This window comes from Procambarus clarkii, chromosome 42 (assembly GCF_040958095.1).
Source record: "Procambarus clarkii isolate CNS0578487 chromosome 42, FALCON_Pclarkii_2.0, whole genome shotgun sequence".
Classification (NCBI taxonomy): Eukaryota; Metazoa; Arthropoda; class Malacostraca; order Decapoda; family Cambaridae; genus Procambarus; species Procambarus clarkii.
In genome coordinates, this window is record NC_091191.1 from 6772943 (window position 1) to 6791946 (window position 19004).

General features: G+C 37.0%; 2 protein-coding genes across 4 annotated transcripts in view; one reads left to right on the top strand and one right to left on the bottom strand.

Annotated features, from left to right (window-relative positions):
- Positions 1-1264: 1264 nt before the first annotated feature.
- On the bottom strand, positions 1265-7720 carry LOC123770308 (NEDD4-binding protein 2). The gene is made up of 2 exons (XM_045762037.2): positions 2916-7720; positions 1265-2788 (listed from the first exon to the last, which is right to left on the bottom strand). The coding sequence occupies exons 1-2, from the start codon at positions 7500-7502 to the stop codon at positions 2330-2332; spliced, it is 5046 nt and encodes a 1681-aa protein (XP_045617993.1). The 5' UTR covers positions 7503-7720; the 3' UTR covers positions 1265-2329.
- Positions 7721-9027: 1307 nt separating this feature from the next.
- LOC123770306 (mucosa-associated lymphoid tissue lymphoma translocation protein 1) overlaps positions 9028-19004 on the top strand; it is a 29665-nt gene continuing 19688 nt past the window's right edge. Inside the window, exons 1-5 of one of the 3 annotated variants that reach the window (XM_045762031.2) lie at positions 9028-9172; positions 12110-12285; positions 14352-14503; positions 17169-17343; positions 18777-18933. In XM_045762031.2, coding sequence (XP_045617987.1) covers positions 12137-12285; positions 14352-14503; positions 17169-17343; positions 18777-18933 — 633 coding nt within the window. In that variant the 5' untranslated portion in view covers positions 9028-9172; positions 12110-12136. Of the gene's footprint in view, positions 9173-9529; positions 9772-12109; positions 12286-14351; positions 14504-17168; positions 17344-18776; positions 18934-19004 lie in introns of those variants that run through there. The other 2 variants (XM_045762032.2, XM_069339869.1) reach the window with 2 other exon arrangements.

Genomic DNA, 19004 nt, shown 5'->3' on the forward strand with positions numbered 1-19004 from the left:
GCTCTTAGATGCTCTGCTAAGGGAAGCCCAGGCAAGGTACTGCTAATCAGCACCCCAAAATACCGAACAAACTGCTAAAAGCTGAACCCCCTGGGACGTGTACCCACACCGGGACCTAGTGGAAGACCACCGAGAATGAATGCATGAATGAATGTGTATATATGTATGTATATGTGTATATATGTATGCATGTATATATGTATACATGTATGTGTGTGTATATATATATAAATAAATAAAGTGGTAACCACACCAAGGGAAGAAAACAAAAACAAAAGAAAAACTCCGTACGAGTACAACGTACCAAGTTGTACGGTTGTGACGTCATGCTCGTTTGCTCGTTTTTCATTTGCGGAGTTCTGTCCAACAGTTCGGCTTGGGTATGCAGAACAGAGTCAGCTGCTGTATCAGGTGAAGAACAGCTGCACAGTACCTTGTGCCCCTACCAGTGACGACACTACCTCCTACCCAGAGACAAACAAGAGGTGCACGAAACACCCCAGCTGACCCCAAGGGCGGGCAATCACTGAGCAGCAACAGACCTCTGCGGAGGCAGCCCCCAAGCAACTTGTGGAAGGGAATCCCAAGCCACAAGGGCAGTACTTACAGGACACCTAGGGAAGGTAACTCTAGGTGCATGTAGCCTGAGTGCAGTTGAAATTACTCCTGGCTCGCACACCACCACTAAGACAGGGCCACACAAGGTGCAACACTGGAAAGATTCGGAGCCAGAGTTGCACACCCGCCAGGTTTCACATCAGCCAAGAATGGAGTTTGAATAGCCAGTGCAGGGGTCTGGGGCTCCCCCCCTCCCCCTCCCAGGGAGTGGGGGGGGAGCTGTGCAGACAACGGGGCGAGGATGGTTGTGACGTCATGCTCGTTTGCTCGTTTTTCATTTGCGGAGTTCTGTCCAACAGTTCGGCTTTCGGTAGAGAATTTTTAACCAGATAAGGTTTGTTTTGTGGCGCCTACCTTTCTGGGTGCCTGACCCAGTCTATGGCAGACATAGAATGCTTCTAACCACATGAGGGGGTTTCTATAGGCCATTGCTCCTCATGCTTCTCTGAGGGGCCAGGTTCTGGCTCGTGGTCCCTGGTAGGCTTAAGAACTCCATTTGCTTGACTGATGGGAGGGTCTAATACATTCATATCAGCCAAGATAGCTCCCGAAAGATGAAGGGGCTCCCCCCAGAAAAAGGGGTTAATTAGATTTATAAAATCTCTAAAAATATAAATCAACATAGCAAGGCCAAAGAAAGTTTAGCATTTACAGTACTTCTAATCATCTTTGAATTCACACAGTAGCATAGCTGCAAAGTAGAATAAGACAACATATTAAAAGCCATTTTAAATAAAAATATGTTGTTTATGTATTACTTACTATACATATTTATAAAATGTGGAACTAAAGCTACATCAACCAAATCAGTACAATTGACAACATATTAGCCATTATATTCAAGTTTCATAAAATATAGAAATAAAACTATTATCAGTATCAGTCAGCAAAGATTTCCCCCCCTCCCCAAGCACAATGTCATGAACAATACTAGCTAAATGAATGAACAATATCACATAATAGCACCGCATCTCTTTAATCTTCAGTGTTTATAAAAGCCCACAGTAAGTTATGCATGTTATATTTCTAACTAAAATTTTATAGATTAGCAAATTAAATTTTTTTAAAATTTCATATACAATACGGTATTAGAAAGTACACCAGAAATTTGAAAACACTGTACCATAATAGCAAAAAACAACTAGCATATAAAAATTATGGCTATAATCTGCATTTGTTTTAAACTGTAATAAATGAGTTACAAAATATTAAAATATTTAGGACGTTACAAAATATTAAAATATTTAGGACATTGCATCTTTTGTAAGGATACTTGCCCTTCATTGAAAATTGCCCACAAATATCTACTCGCTTCATTCTATATAAAATTTCAAATAATTTATATCAATACAGTAGTGCATATGAAGGCATGTATCCACATCAAATTATTTGCTATTAATGGGCAAATTTCTAGGATTTGGGGGTCAATAAAATGGCAAACATTAACATCACACTACTGTACCGTATGCACACAAATGCTACCGTCTTGACACTCAACCAAAACTTAATAGGCACATACAGTAGCACTTTCTTGATACTTAAGCTCATACCGTAAATGGTCATTGCACAAAACTCAAAGTCACTCAATAACTTAATTTTAACTGTACAACCACAAACACTAAACAGTGCAAGATGACTTTCATAATACTTGATTTATGTTTTGTTATTGCTGTAAACATTTACTTTTGTATTTTCAAAAATGTTCTGAAACCTATGATTTTAATGTAACAGTAAACATTCCACTGTTTGCTTCATGGAACAAGAAGTTACTTTTCTGAAGAAATTCTTTTATAGCAGGTTTTAATTTTGCCTGTCCTCCAATACTATGAGCCCCTCGACCTGTAATTAAAGAAACTTTCATCTGTCTTATTCCTCGTGCTGTTAGGACACGCTGTCGCTCTGCAAGGAATGCTTGGGCTGCACTCAATGCCTCAGGAACATGTAAAAGATGCAAATCCAAACAATTCGCATCTTTTCTGTTAGCATTGGTTGCTTCTAGTATCTTCTGGGATGCTCGCTGATTGGCCTCAATTAATTTTGAAGAGTGTAAATTTCCTATACGAGCATAGTATGCAGCAGCTGCTTTCATTCCCTGTCCTGATGCTTCCTGCGCCTTTTTGAATGCCTCTTGACGTTGATGATAATGTAATTGGGCTTCATTTCGATACACCTGTAAGTATACACAAATTTCCACCAATAGAACTAACTAAATTTCTCAGTAAATTACACATTGTTCATATTCCAAACAATATTTCCATTTTATAATTTGCAGGTGTAAACTGTGAGAAAATAATTACCTGAGGATCATCTGGGATTAGCTCATCTTCACTCTCTTGTGTGGCAAGATAATCTTCCTGCTCTTGTTGAACTAAGCTATTTCGCTGTGCTTGTTGGATCATTTGTTGCTCATACCTATCTAAAGCTTCTGGGGCAATTACAGTTTTGGGGGCTCCTTGTTCAGCACCATATTGTTTATAAAGGCTTTCTACAGTATCTTGGTAACTAAAACCACGTCTTGTAAATTCCTCTCTCAGGGCATTGGGATCAACGTGAGGATATTCAGCATATAAACGCTGTAAAGTGAGACGAGAAGAAATTGTGAGATTATCAGACGATTTATCTCCTTGGCTTTGTTGTAGTGCCTGTTCTAGATCCATAATTTCTTGTAACTGAGTAGGTGGGTCTTTTTGGAAAACTTCATCTGAGTTCTCATGTTTATTCTCATTTCTAGAACTTTCCAAATCTTCTTCCTCTTGTAAACGCCGAGCAAGGCTTTCATCTTCACGAATAAGACTGTCAAGAACCTCTGCTTCATGTTTGAATTTGCCATCAAGAGTAAGAGCCCAGTACTTGTGTATCATGAGGCAAAATTCTAAAGGAAGAATAACACTTTGGTCCTCTGGAGTCAAATCTCCACTTATCTCACAAGAACCAACAGGACCAAACATTCTTGTAAGTTGAGTAGCAAACAGAGGGTCCATAACTAGTGTTATGTATTGGGCTCCTTCTGCATCATCTCCACTGGTACTGTCTCCACTTGACTTTTTGCTGTTGCTCGATATATTTTCCTTATCTCGATTCCTTTTTGCTTTCATCTGCTTTACTTTCGTCATGTTCAGATTACCAACATCTTTACCTGTTAACCTTGTTATTCTGTCATCGACAGAATCACTGAAATTGAAAGCACATTCAATTTCTTTCTTGCTAGCCAAATCTTTTGGTTGCTGACTCTGCTTAAACTTTCTAGATTTTTCTTCGACTAATATATCTGAAGATATGTCACTTGCATCAGCAAATGAGGAAGGGTCATCTCTTCCATCCCCTGTACTTGTTGTCTCAGTTGTTGATTCTGTGTCGATGTCCATTTCCTTAGGTTCTTGGTAGGTAATGTTTGCATCACTGAGATCTGACATTTCATACCCACTATCTAACAAAACATTCATAGCCCAATCTAAGTCATACTTGCATTTTTCTAGTACATCTTGAAGATCATCCTCTGGAATGTTTGGAAAGAAGGCAACAAGATTTTTAAGAGAGTCAACTACAGTTATTATGTCAGATTCATTTTCTGTCATGGTACCTTTATCTAGATACAGTTTTCCCTTGGTTAATGGGCCACTATCTGAAATATCTATGTCATCCTTGGTAATATAACCTGGTTGCCCATATATGATTTTTAACTCATAAAGATTGTTATCTAGTTGCAGAGCTTCAAAGTCAATAGACTGTGTTTGAGTTTCTGCAGCGATGTGTGTAAGTGTGACACTTTTCTCAACATCACATATGTTTTTTTCTATACCTGGTAAAAGATTGTCGATTTTATTGTTTGCCACTTGGTCATCAGAATTACCCGAGCTGGTACTAGCAGGCGAGCGAGTTCCGGTCTGCTGTCTTCGTCTCCTAAACTTTGGTACCGCACCAGTGTGAGGCAGTGGTTTAACAGATGTATCACATTTTAACTCCTCAGTTCCCCTCTTTAGTGGATTTTCAGAGCCAGATAATACAGTTGGTATATTACTGTCCCATGAGGGGATACCACTTTGAACCGGATTCCACGATGATATGGAAGGATCCTCTAATGTATCATTCTTTTCATCAGTGTCACCTAGCCACTTGGCTGGATCACCAGATATTCTCTTACGTCTAGTTCTATTTGGTTTAGAACACTGTAACTCGGAAACATTAGCTTTAACTTTTTCAGAAGAATCCCAGTTCAGAGAACTTTCTCCTGCAGTTATATCTACACATTCCCAAGATGTTAAGCAATCTTCAACTACAGAATTATGGCTGACATCCTGATGAGCAGCATTTACACCTTTAATATTAAACTCTCCAGATTTATCATCTTGTGATAATGTTTTACAAGTCGTTAGTGTAATTTTGTCTTCAGCACTTGTAATATTTGTTTCAGAGATCTTATCTTCTGTTGTCAAACTCATAATACTATTATCAATTTTAATCTCTTCTTTCCCGTCTTCTGCATGCTTATCACTTAATACAAGATTCTGAGAATCAACTTCAGAACTGGAGTTACAACACATCTGACTAGGATTATCAAAGTTTTTCCCTAACATTACTCCCTCATTACTGGCTGATGCAACATGTGCATTAAATGATTCAACTAAGCTATCATTCTTGATATTAACTTCAAGATTTTTCATTACACCTGAAACATTTTGTTTCTTATCACCCATGTTGCTCATTAAATCTGATGTTGCCTCTGATAAACTTATAAATGAGAACAAACTTCTGTCAGCACAGCTTTCCTGAGCTTCATGGGAGTCTTGATTATTATTCACAGGCAAAAAATTAATGCCTTCTTCATTATTCCCAAATCGTGTTACAAGCATTGAGAGAGATTTCCCAGTTTTTTCTTCCACATTACTACACAATTCATACATGGCTGAATCTTCATTAAGTGTGTCTTCTATCTGAGTAACATCTGTGCATATCTTTGCTCCTACATTAATTCCATCAGTACCTTTTTTTATCTGTGCCTTTACAATGGACCCAAAGCTCATAACCAGATCACTAAACTTTTGGTCACTGACATCATCCTTTTCGCTAACCTGTGAAGTCAAGTCAAGCCAATCCGTTTCATTTTTTGCAACATCAACATCTGCATTAGCTTCTTCAATTAATATCCGTATTTTCTCTTCATCAGGTACATCTGCCCATTCCAGTTTTTTATTCTTAAAAACATTTTCCTTGTTTTCTATACTTTGACTCAATGTTTCATCATTAATAACTTTAATCTCTTCAATGTCTGGTGTTGTAAATCCAAAATCTTTTGAGCTATCAGTAACTTTAGTTTCATTTAATTTATCAACAATTTGAATTTCATTTACAGATTTTAAATCAATATCTATTTTCTTTCTATCTGAGGCACATTCACAATCAGTGTGTTTTTCATCATCTGAATCATAACCTTCAATTATTACATCAACATCATCATCTTCATCTTCATCATCTTCAGAAGACCAAACTCCTTCCTCCATAAGCTCATTATAAAACTGAGATAATGACCTCTCGGAACTTTTTCTGCCGTTAATATTTTGTGGGAATAAAATCTGCCCATCTTCTTGGGACTTTATTCCATAACTTGCACAATCCTTATTTACTTTATTGTGTGTGTGTGCCGGGAATCCCCGTAGATCAGCAATGATATGTTCAATCTTTACATCTCTCTCGTATCTTCCTTTCATTTCAAAAATTTTGTTTTTAGGCACACCATGTGAATTTCTTTTGGCAAGCTCTTTTGGATTAAGCTTCCATGGTGTATCTGTATCCAAAATGTCAACTTCATAGCCATATTGAAGGCCTAGTTTAACATATGGTTTCATTTCCCATGCCTGTAAATTTGTATTATCAATTATTATGGGAGTTTTCCCATCCTGTAGTTTCTGGAGTGCTCTATGTTTATTCCACTGATGTGCATCGCCAATCCGAGAAGGATCATAATCATATTTTCCTTGTTTATTGTAAAAAAAGTCATCTGTTGATAAAATAACACCAGTTCTGCCTTTCATTTCTTTGGCCAACGTTGATTTTCCAGAACCTGGCAGTCCTCGCATAAGAACCATAATTTTTGCACCAAGCAAGATTTTGTTGACAATTTCATCTTTTTTATTTAGCTTAATTTTTTGGTTGCCCTTTGATGATGGCTGCAAGGTTTGATCCGAGTTGGGGCTCATTCCTAAATGCCAGAGGCCATTGTTATTGACCAAAGCATTTGGATTAAAATCATTTGGTACAAATTCTGGTGCTAAAACCCAATTGGAAGTATCACGCTCACGATTAACCTCAAAATCAATCCCAAATGCAGATCTGTGGGGAGAAATAGAGGGTGAAGATGACCCACTCAATATTCCTTCAAGGCTGCTATGGGGCGATACAATTTCTGTTTGATTTTTTGACTTGCAAGTAGGTGTATTAATACCTGCTCCCATATTAGTATTGGAACTTCCACTGCTTAACTGAGGCACTGTGCCAGAGACCAAAGATTCTGGTAAACTTTTACTCTCACTTTTTGTGCTTTCCCGACTTTTAGGTTTATTACACACATTAATAGACTCTTTTTTCAACTCTTCAGAATTAGCAGTTGATGTTTCTGATGAATCTGTCCGACTTACACTGCTAGCATCCACAGGCATCCTATCACTAAATTGCTTAGGAGAGTTATGAACAATAGAATCTGCAATTAATGCATTCCGCACACGAGAAGGAAGGTCTTCAGGGTCTATCATTGCTAGTAACATTTCTGTCGCACTTCTCGATTCCCACCCACATGACTGAAGTATCATCTTAATAACTTCGTGCTCAACAACCGTTCCAAATATTTCCTCAAACTTGGTCAACACTTCACCGTGGTCGGACCCCTCCATGGCTCTAGTTCATCTCAATTCCCAAGGCCGAGTGATCTGAGACAAACCTGAGAAAGTGCGAAAGTGCGTGTGTGTGTCTGTGCTTCACCATTACCACCACTTCCCCGTGCTGTCACCGCACCGCTCACCATGCACCACGGTGCCCCCAACTCTCTCTCTCACCAACCATGAATTCTTATCACATGACGATACGTAGTACAACTGTGTGGACAATAACAGACCTGGAGGCTGGCATGCGGCCGTTCAGATCCCACAAGTGAGGCACTCGCCGCCTCGGGAACCCGCTCCTCAACACTCTTGTTATTCCTCTCATTACGCACCAAATCTGCGGATTTTTAGTCAGAGCTGATTTGTTTTTGTATTGAGGCAGGTATTTTCTCCCCTGATTCCTTGTATGACTAATCATCCTGTGAGATGGGAGTATTAGATGAACTTGTAGCTAGTTTTTGATCTACACTGTGTAAGCTTTCATACATAATTGGGTAGCAACACGTTGCTGTGTATACCTAAGCGTGTTAATAATAATAAAAAAAACAGGAATCTTATAGACACTGGTAAAAATAATTATGATATTTCCATGATTCAGTGCTTAGTTCTTATGAAAATCGTAAAGTTTATTATTTAGTCAAAGTTAATATATTTTTGTATTGCGGCAGGTATTTTTGCCCCTGTGTATGTTTAACCCATGAACGAAACGTCCTCAACCTATTCGACTGTGAGATGAGAATATTAGATGAACCGCGTGCAGTGATGCGATTCAAGTTCAACGTTTATTAAGAAAGTAAAATTTATATTTATGCTACTGCTACTATTAATAATAATTATTATTATATTCATAAATATGCATCCATAAGAACATAATACAGAGGTATATTTGAAGATATAAGGGTGGCATATTAATTAAAAAAAAAGCAACACATACGCAACGTGTTTCGTTCAATAATTTAAACTAATTCAAGTTAAATTTGGTATTTACCTAGTAGGTAAATACAAAAGGCGGGTAGGCAGTTCCAAGGGTTTATCCTTTGGGTGAAATATTTACATGAACTTTTTTACCTGAGGGCCATTATATGTAATTGCACGGTCGGGGATTGAACGCTGACCTGCAAGAAGTGAGACTGCCTCTCTACCGTTCAATCCAAGTGGTTGAAACAGGAAGCCGACAGCTTGTCAAAGGTCACCCATGTATAACTAACCATCCTGTGAAATGGGGGGATATTAGATGAACTCAAACAAGCGTATAGACTTAAACTGTGTAAGTCTTCATATAGAATAGAGTAACAGCACATTGCTATGTGTAGCTAATCTTGTTAATACAAAAATATCACATTTTTAGTCCATTATTCACATTATGTGCCTCTGTAACCCTTTCCACTACCGCCCACAAGATGATTATGGGGTGCATAATAAATGAACTAAACAAACTGTTGCACGAGGTAAAATAATGGATGTAGGGTGATTACAACTGCATAACATGATGGCCAAGCAGTTTTAATAAATGTTTTCCTTCTACATATATTTATAAATCTTATTAGGACATGGCCCTCTTCCCAAAGGGACATCCTGCCGTGTCTCAGTCACTCAAGTGTCACCATCACAGCGGTGACTACATATTGTGCTCTCTTATCAATACTCGTGACACAGTTACGTAGCTTGGCTTATCTCTACATGTGAGTTGGATTGGTTTTGTTTTCTGTTGCTGTTTGCATAGGTGTAAAAAATTAATTTGAAGATTATTTGTCCAGTATTCTTATAAGGAAATATTACTTACGAAGAGGAAAACTGGTGTGGCGTGCGCACATATGATTATAGGATGTGCTTAAGTACTCTTTTTTTTCAGCTGCCATTCCTTCAAGTTTTGTACTTGTTTACCTCGTGACTATACACTGCAATACTATATATAGTTATTTTTTTTTAATATAAATATATATAAATATAAATAGTACATAAATTTGAGGTGAATGAAAACTCTGTAACTAGTTAACGATAATTGTGTATTATACTTAAATAACATTAGGGTCCCTCGCTGACCCTTAACATCAACACAACATTAGGGTCCCTCACTGACCCTTAACATCAACACAACATTAGGGTCCCTCACTGACCCTTAACATCAACAACAAAAACATTAGGGTCGTCGCCCCTAAATCAACACAACAACAATATTAGGGTCCCTCACTGGCCCTTAACATCAACAACAACATTAGGGTCATCTAATTTGCAAATGATATTCCATCTTCCAGTACTGATGTTCAGGGCTATCTTACAGGTAACTATCCACAGTCTCTGTACCTAACGCCTGCAAATTCCACTGATGTTAATGAGATAATCCTTTCCCTTAAAACCAAGTCTAGTGCCCTTGAGGAGATACCAACTTTAATTTACAAAAAAAACTCCAGATCTTTAGCCCTTGCTATTGCATTGTTCTTCAACATGCTATTTGAACTCCAAACCTTTCCAGATATTCTAAAAAAAAACGAGAGTAACACCTGTCCACAAATGTGGTGATCTCATTGATGTTAACAACTACAGACTATCAATCCTGCCAAACTTGTCAAAAATATTTGAACAACTAATCTACAAGCAGCTTTACTCTTATCTAGCCAAACACAATATACTTAGCTCGTGTCAATATGGCCTCAGACCCAAAAAAAGCACTAACGATGCACTTATTAGTATGATTAACTTGATACATGCAGCTCTTGATAAAAATGAGTTCCCTGTTGGGTTATATGTGGACCTGCATAAGGCTTTTGACACTGTCAACCACCAAAACCTTCTTAAATTACATCATTATGGAGTCAGAGGTCACTCCCTGCAATACCTCAAATCTTACCTTACTGACAGGCTCCAGTATGTTTCTGTGAATAATTCAAATTCTCCCACCCTACCCATCAACATTGGTGTTCCTCAGGACAGCATACTTGGCCCTCTCCTCTTTCTCATCTACATTAATGACCTTCCAAATGCCTCCCAACACCTCAAACCAATTATATTTGCTGATGACACAACCTTCATTTACTCCAGTCCTGACCCTCTTGCTCTTAATGTTACAGTGAATACTGAGCTAAATAAAGTCCATCTTTGGCTAACTGCTAACAAACTCACCCTCAACATTGACAAAACTTTCTATATTTTGTTTGGCAATAAATCCTCAAATCAAATAAATCTCAGGCTAAATAATACCCAAATTTGTAACAAAATAGATGGCAAATTCCTTATTGACCACAAGCTGAATTTCCAGGGACACATTCTAAATATATCAAAAAAGTTTCAAAAACTGTTGGCATTCTTTCTAAGTTCAGATATTATGTACCTGGTGACGCTCTATTACTCCCTCATCTATCCTTATCTCAACTATGGTATTTGTGCTTAGGGTTCCACTACCCAAAATCATTTACGTCCTCTAATTACTCAACACAAAGCTGCTATTAGGACAATATCCAACTCTGGCCCCAGACATCACTCGGTACCCCTACTCAAATCTCTGAATATGTTAGATATTAAGTCACTGCACATTCTCTCATGCGTATTATACATATATAAAACGCTGAACTGTAATGCCAATCCTGACCTTAAAAGCTTCATTGAAGGTTGTAACAAAACCCATGAGCACCACACCAGAAACAAATACCTTTTTGATATTCCAAGAGTACGACTTAATCAAAGTAGAAATGCTCTACAAATCAAGGGACCCAGAATGTGGAATGACCTTCCCAATTATGTTAAAAGCTGTACCTCTCTCAACCAGTTTAAGATAAAAACTAAGCACTACCTAATTAACTCCCTGTAACCTACCTTACCCTATAATGTCACCTTGTCAACCCATGTCTGTTATTTTTAAACAATGCTGTTTGTAGACCAAATTGCATTTTTGCTGTTTTTCTGCCATGTTCCCCACTTTTTTATTTTTATATTTTCTCAACACATTTTATACTTTAAACTCAATTAGTATTAAGTTTTAGTTGTTAGTGTTTTTCCTGCCCGAAACGCTTTGCGTAATAGTGGCTTTAGGCATTGTATGTACTAGCTCTATCTATAAATTCATCAATATTTGTATCACCCCTTGTATGTATGTACTTTACCTGAATAAACATGTGAATTTGAATTTGAATTAGGGTCCCTCACTGACCTTAACATCAACAACAACATTGGGGCACTTTGCTGCCCTACAGGTGGAAGTGCAGTTGTCCTGACAATGTGTGATGGCTTATATTTAGAGTGGGGAGTCAAATTATTTGCCTTGCTTCTTGTACTGAAATGTTTATGTCACATGTCTCCAAACTTGATACATTAATTGTAAGTACTAAGTAAGTAACAGGTTAGATCTTAGATTCATGCAACTTAGATTTATTTCAGTGGTAAATTCTTTCCAGGTCTCCAAGATTTTCCGAGTTTAGTTTAAATTTTAAGTCATTTGCTTAAGCCGAGTTTAAGTTATTGTATTTAGATTCGACTTGATAGACATACAGTAATACTGTACTGTATATGATATAGTATGGGCTGTCAGTCATTTTGTATTATGGGTTAATTTTTAGGAAGGAAATTTCAAAAGGTAATGTATTTTATGTATGGTATATTTCATAGATATTTTACTTAATTTCCAGTCAGCATCCACAATATAAAGTGAAATAATGGAAGAGTGTGAGCTGCAGCCACTTGCTCATCTTGAGGAATTATCCTACCATTTGGTCTCAGACATTATAAAAGCCTTGAATAAAGAGGACAATTGGCTGATGATTGCAAGAGACCTTAGAAATGGTTTGGGAGAATATACTTTCAGGTAAATATGCATATTAACGTTTCTCTGTTCTCAGGGTGCTCTTTTCCAGCAAACATTAAATGTTTATAATCTAAATTATTTACAGTTGTTCTATTTAGTGTTGCTTATTTTTTTATTTAATTTGTTCATAAATGATTACTGTACTCCATCATATAGTGAAATAAATAAATGGTGTTGACCATGGTACTGTAGTACCATGGTGACCCATAGTACAGTACGGTTTAGTACTAGTATTAAAGAAAAAGTACAATTTCCAGTCAAGAATGTAGCACTCGGCGTAGGCAGTTCTAATCATCTCCAAGACGTTACAGCTTTGACACAGAACAGGCAGCAGACTAGGACCGCATCGAGCTACAACGCTTTCCAACATAGAGCTCCACGACTCCGGCCACAGTCAGCTCTCTGCTCTGCTCCAAACTCTGTCTCAACGTATCCAGGACTACTAAATATATATGAAACTCACTAAACACTGTGTATCTAATTTACCCAACAACGTAACATACTCGTGTGTTACATTGGTAATATACGTACTATACATTGGTAACATACAGTACTATAGTAATACATTACTATATTATTGTACTAGCCTTTATGAGCTAGTCCCGCAGATGTTCCCAGAGTCGCAGCTTATATGAGCCATCCAGGACCCATATTATCTGCTATATTGTTGACTTTACCCCCCACCATGAAAAGAAATGTAGAGAAGCACTGGTATGTATTGAACACTTTGTTAAAATATTTGTGTAGAATAGGGTATAATAATATGACTCCTCCCTACTGCACCAGTTCATAGCGCCAATCACCCACTGCTTCGGCATTGTGAATCGCCTCACACTCTCGCCTAATCCTCTCCTGGCCTGATCTGTTTGACTAGACCAGTTTATATTCTTTAATGGTTAGCGGTGTTTTGGACTTCGGTCCTGTGGAGGTAGACTGGGCTAGTATAGAAATAAAATACAACTCCTTTCCTAGGATAATGGCCCCCAAGAGAAAAAGGAACCAGCACAGAACAGTCTCTGTGAAAGGTTCTGGAAATTACATCCCAGAGCAAAGACCAGGCCTCATCTCTTCCTCATGGAAGACAAGGACAGATGAAAGAATAGAGAGTAACATCTAAAAGATTCAGACTTCTAAAGTCTGAAGTCTGAAACTGGTTTTGCACTGCATTCCTGCAGGTGAAGCATGCAGTGAAGATGGCAACAAACCAAATAACATAAGATCAATGCAAACATCTTGGGTAGAGCTGATGTCTCTGTTGACACAGAGAAACCCTATAGTCTGTACAACTCAGACTGAAGCTGGAAGAAGAGTTCTGGCAGGCAAGGCACTATAGATTATGTGCAATGGTAGTGTCAGCATTTAAGTAAAGTATGCTGCAACGAAGAGCTGCAACAGTGGAAACGTATAGAACTGCCATAATGCCATCTCTCTAGAGTGAATAGGGGCACAGAGAGCCTGATTTAAAACCTCACCCATCCTAAACCAGATTGCACACTAACCAGGAAGAAGTGAGAACATTTTTCATCAAGGAATGATATGTGAAGTCAGAATTAAAGAGTTGGGTTCAGTTGAGAAGCATGGTTCTCATCTTGCAACATCAAATTCTGCCTAGGCTGACAAAAAGGAAAAGGAATGTGACTGGGGAAACCTGAAAAGCATTGTTACATCCTCCTCTTGTAGAGAGATATTGAGCTGAATGCAAGACGGAAAAGGGGAAGCATTATACACAAGCTGATAGAGGAGTACAGCTGCCCCTGAACTCGGATAAATCCCATCTAGTCTTAACCAAAGTTCACAAAGCATCGAGAGGAAAGCTGGTTGAATTCTTGAACGATGCCTTAGACCGGTGTAATGTACCACCTACTCTGAAAAGGAAGGACAAGCCTTCAAGTCTGGCTATATACAGTATTTGAATCCCATCCCAGTCCAGTGTCAAATGAATGAGCCACTGTAAAGAGGCTTTCTACTCCTTATCTTTTCAGGTTCCACTGTATATTCTTAGTGGTGAAGGTATGTTAACTATTTTTGTATAGATTCCTTATAAATACTTTTAATTTGCTTTTCAGTGAAGAAGAAATATCATATATGAAGAGAAATCAGAATCCTGGCCAAGCATTACTAGATAAACTTAAATGCCATAACCTTCGAATACGAGAATTTCAGAACATTTTGAAAAGCTGTCAACTTTTCAGCATTCTTAATAAAATTATCACCAATGGTAAGTTTCTAACCCATTTGTGAAACGTCACCAGTATAGTAATGTTAAATATATACTGTACTGTACTGTATGTTGTACGGTAAAAATGTTCTTACATACTATGACTATGCCACAATGCTGGTAACATCTTAGCTTCTACATATTTGACACTAATTTTACAACTTTGATAAAAGAATTAAAGAGTTGCTACAAATTTTGCTAGCTTGTTTTAAACACTTTCGCTCACTGGGCGCACGAGCCCCGCACTACCCCAGGTGGGTTTCAGCATTTCACGGGAGTGCGCTGGAGTGCGTGGTAATTCTGAAAAGTGTATACTCTTTTCAACTTTGTCACCTCAATTCTCGTCCTAAGATATTAAATTTGGTATCAATGTGTTCGCAATAGAATTCTCTAGAGGAGTAAATGCATATAAACTCCAAAAGCCTGGCTTATTACCCAACCCATTCTTGCACTTCCTTTAAGTCAATATTGACTTATTAAATACATGCATATGTGACATACTAATTTATTGTGAATATTTTAGTTTACCTTGAAAAGCTTCATAGAAAACACCGACCTTACCTAACCTTCTTAGTATGTTAAGATAAGCATCTTATTGATTTGTAATTACAATTATTACTTAATCTATTATAGATATAGGTTAAGTAATAATTGTAATTACAAAGCAATAAGCAAAGCAATTTACTTTTTAATTTGTGTGGCTGTTTATTTCTGTATACACTATTTATATTTTATGAATAAATTTGTTTGCAAATTATTTCTATTGTATGGTACAAAAACAAAACAAAAAGTGGATGTCCCAGTGTATGGATTAGAATGCAAGTGTTAACCCTTGCACTGTGATATGTGATCTGGAAGCAACATACCAATTTGGTTTATGCAAGTATTCATATTCCTAAATGATATAACTTCTGGGTAGTTAAAAACTAGCTTTGATATTTTGTTCTCTACAGCTGACAAGTTTCTGCAAGCGTTAACTGTCCATGAGTCAGAAGATCTTCAACTCTCTCAGTATCCACATAACCACTACAAGGAAATTTTTTTTTTATTACTACTTCCAGTAGCAGTTAGTTTATTGTGCATCCCATACTCATCCTGTGAGCAGTAGTGGAAAAACATTATTGAGGGTACTAAAGGTCTTAAGCCCCAGTGGATGCTATTTAACATTGGTTTCTCAAATTTATCTATACACCTCATATTTAATAACAATATTAGTTAGTAATAGAATACTACTTGCATTGTAATTGCGAAGACAGCATGTTGTTTATCTCTTACTACATCTGTCTCCCAGTTCAGGCATTTTAGCAAACAAGATATACCCCAGCCCCACCCTCAAGAAAAAAATTATGATTATCTTTCTGGAGTGTTCAAAATATATTTGTCATTTGGACCAAAAAGGTTTTATTTTTTATGCAACAATCAAATAAAAAATACAGATTTTATATTATGAATATATACAGTAATTAATACAGTACCAGATAAAAAAACTTTAAATTCACTGCAAATTTTGTGTTGGCTTTAGGACCTGCCCAAAATTCTATATATTTGTGTTACTGGCTTTGCAAGAATATAACAATTACCAACACATGTACTTTCACATCCCATTGTACCCTCTTGTGTGTAATTACCCAAGTGTAGTTACAGGATAAGAGCTAACCTCGTGGTAGTCCCATCTTCCCAGCACTTTTTGTCGCATAATGCTTTGAAACTGCCGACGGTTTCGGCCTCCACCACCTTCTCACTTGACTTGTTCCAATTGTCTACCACTATGTTTGCAAATGAAAGCCTTCTAATGTTGTTTGGCACCTTGGTTTCTTTATCTTGAATCTGTGACCTCTAGCTCTTGAAGTTTCTAGTTTCAGGAATTCTTCTTTGTCAATTTGTGTGAGTGTTGTGTGTGTATATATATATATAAATAAGTTGTTGAATAAATATAAGAATTTTTAGATTTTAATTCTGAAACTAAAATGTGGCATCAGTGGAAATCACAGTATTATTTCTATACCTGGAGTATAGCTGCAGTGGGTTATGGGAGCTCTACTCCCCAAATTATTATGTCAAGCCTGGCTTGTGGCTAGGTTTGACTTGTAATAACTTGGATCAGCTGGCTGTTGTTAGGAGCATGCCACAGACCCACATATGATCAGTATATTTATTTTTTTATATAACTTGATATATACTGTACTTTATTATTTGTTTTATTCAATGAAAATTAATATTTTTAGTCAACATTGACAAAATTAAAGATTAACTAGCAACTGTCCTATATTGAAAAAAGTAAATAAAAGCCAAATGTGGACTGTAGGTCAGTTCTATCCAAAGTCTAGGGCTGCAAAATGAGATATGGATCTATCTGATTTGTGAAATACTGATTTCCAGACAGATATGTACTGTTGGCAAACTACATATTCCAGTTTTTCCTACTCTTTACAGTACTGTACTTTGTAATCATTGCACTCCTGGTACTCATTACACCATTTTGTTCTTATCCTATTTGCTGACCTAGGTATTTCTGTATTGATTGACTGCAATCAAAACAAACCTTGTTTATAATGATTTTAGTTATAACTCGTAGAGTACATGTAAAATAAACAATTATTAGTTTGGAATTGCAATATACCTTGTTTGTTTATCCAGTGCTAATAACCTTTTCTATCAATTACAGTTCCTGTGAAGATAAATGCTCCAGTTGGTGATGTTCATCAAAACATTAAACTAGGTGAATCAATTGATATAGTTGTTGATGTTGATGGATCTCCATACCCAGAATTCCAGTGGTACTTTAATGAAAGACCCCTGCAAGGTCAAACATCTTGGAGACTACCTATAAATAAATTCAGGTGATACTTTTTCCTTGTACAGTATTATATATTATTTATAGTTTTAATTAAATTTTGTTTGAAACTAAGTCATTATATTAGCCTTCTCTCTCTTCACCAGCCTGTATTCTTTGTATGAGCCTACACTTATTACACCAGCTATGCATTATACCATTGTACTCATTTTACCTACATGCACTCATTACATTAGCTTTCACTCATTAACTATCCTGCACTCATTGCAATAGCCTGTACTCATTACTTCAGTCGGCACCCATTGTACTAGACATACTAATTATACCAGCCTGCACTTGTTGCCTCAGACTGAACTACTTATACCATCATGTATGTTTACCTAACAATGACTATGGGGAAATGAGGTCTAGCTTTTATGACTTGCCTAATACCCTTGATCTACCTGTTGCATTTTATTTTAGCTTTCTTGACATTCTACTGCTTTGTATTAACTGACATTGATCAAGGTAGCTTCTACAACTCCTTTCAATGTTTTTCACTTATTGACCACCTGACTCCTTTGCACTTCCAGCTTCCACCTGTTCTCCGCTTGTCCTACTTGTTCAGTTTAAAGTGGTTGTCCTTGTTCACCTTGTCTATTTTCTTGGGTATCTTGCAAGCAGTGATTGTAACCCCTTTGCTTCTTCTCTCTTCTATTATAAGATTTAATTCCTGTATCCTGTCCTCATACCTTAGTTTTTTTCATTCTTCCACTAGACTTGCTGCAAATCTATGAACTTTTTTTTAGTATAATTTTGCACTTCACTTGAGAATGATTCTGTGCTGGTGCTGTGACTTCCAGTATTGGCCTTACATAGATTGTACAGATTGTCTTGGAAAAAAAAAAGTCCTTATTTACATTTTTAAATTTTGTTCTAATGTTTACCAGTTTCCTTTATGCTGCTGATGTACCCTACTTTAATGTGTGTCTGGTGTTTGAGTAGGAATTATGTCCACTTCCACAGATTTTTATTCTATTAAATTCCTGTAATTATTGTTCCCTGTATGGTGTAGATTGCCTCTGGCTTCCTGTCTTCTCACATCAGTAAGTACTGTTCTCCTTACATCAGCCTATAATTACATCTACTGTAGTTATACTAATAGTTGTACTCTATTGATACTTATTTAATCACCCTGTTCATATTGTGAGATGTTGACCCCATGGATGCTTTTCTAAATATCCCTTATTCAGTTGAACAATATCTGCAGATTTGGTAAGATAGCTATGCATAGACTGAAGAATATCGAGTCACAAAAGTATTACACAGTATAAGGAATATACTGCTAGAGGTGGTAGAGGGCTATCCAGTGAGCTATCCAGATAAACAAAGCCCCTGGAAAAAATTCTTAATGGACCATACATTTATTTTATGAAAATGTGTCGATATAATAAATAGATCATTTACGTATTACTCACCAGAATTCTCTTTTTCTAACAGTACTGAACAGATGGGGGTATACTTTTGTCAGATGAGTCATATCCTCAAAGGTGAAGTGAAAGAGTACAGATCATTCAAATTTATTCTGAATATAGAAATAATGCCACCAGAGATTACAGTGGACCTTCGTGATGTGGAGTTACTGACAGGTCGAGAGGTATGCAAGATATTAAATGTTGTGAATACTGTATATTCACCCATACTGAAATATATTTGTTACATTTGTAT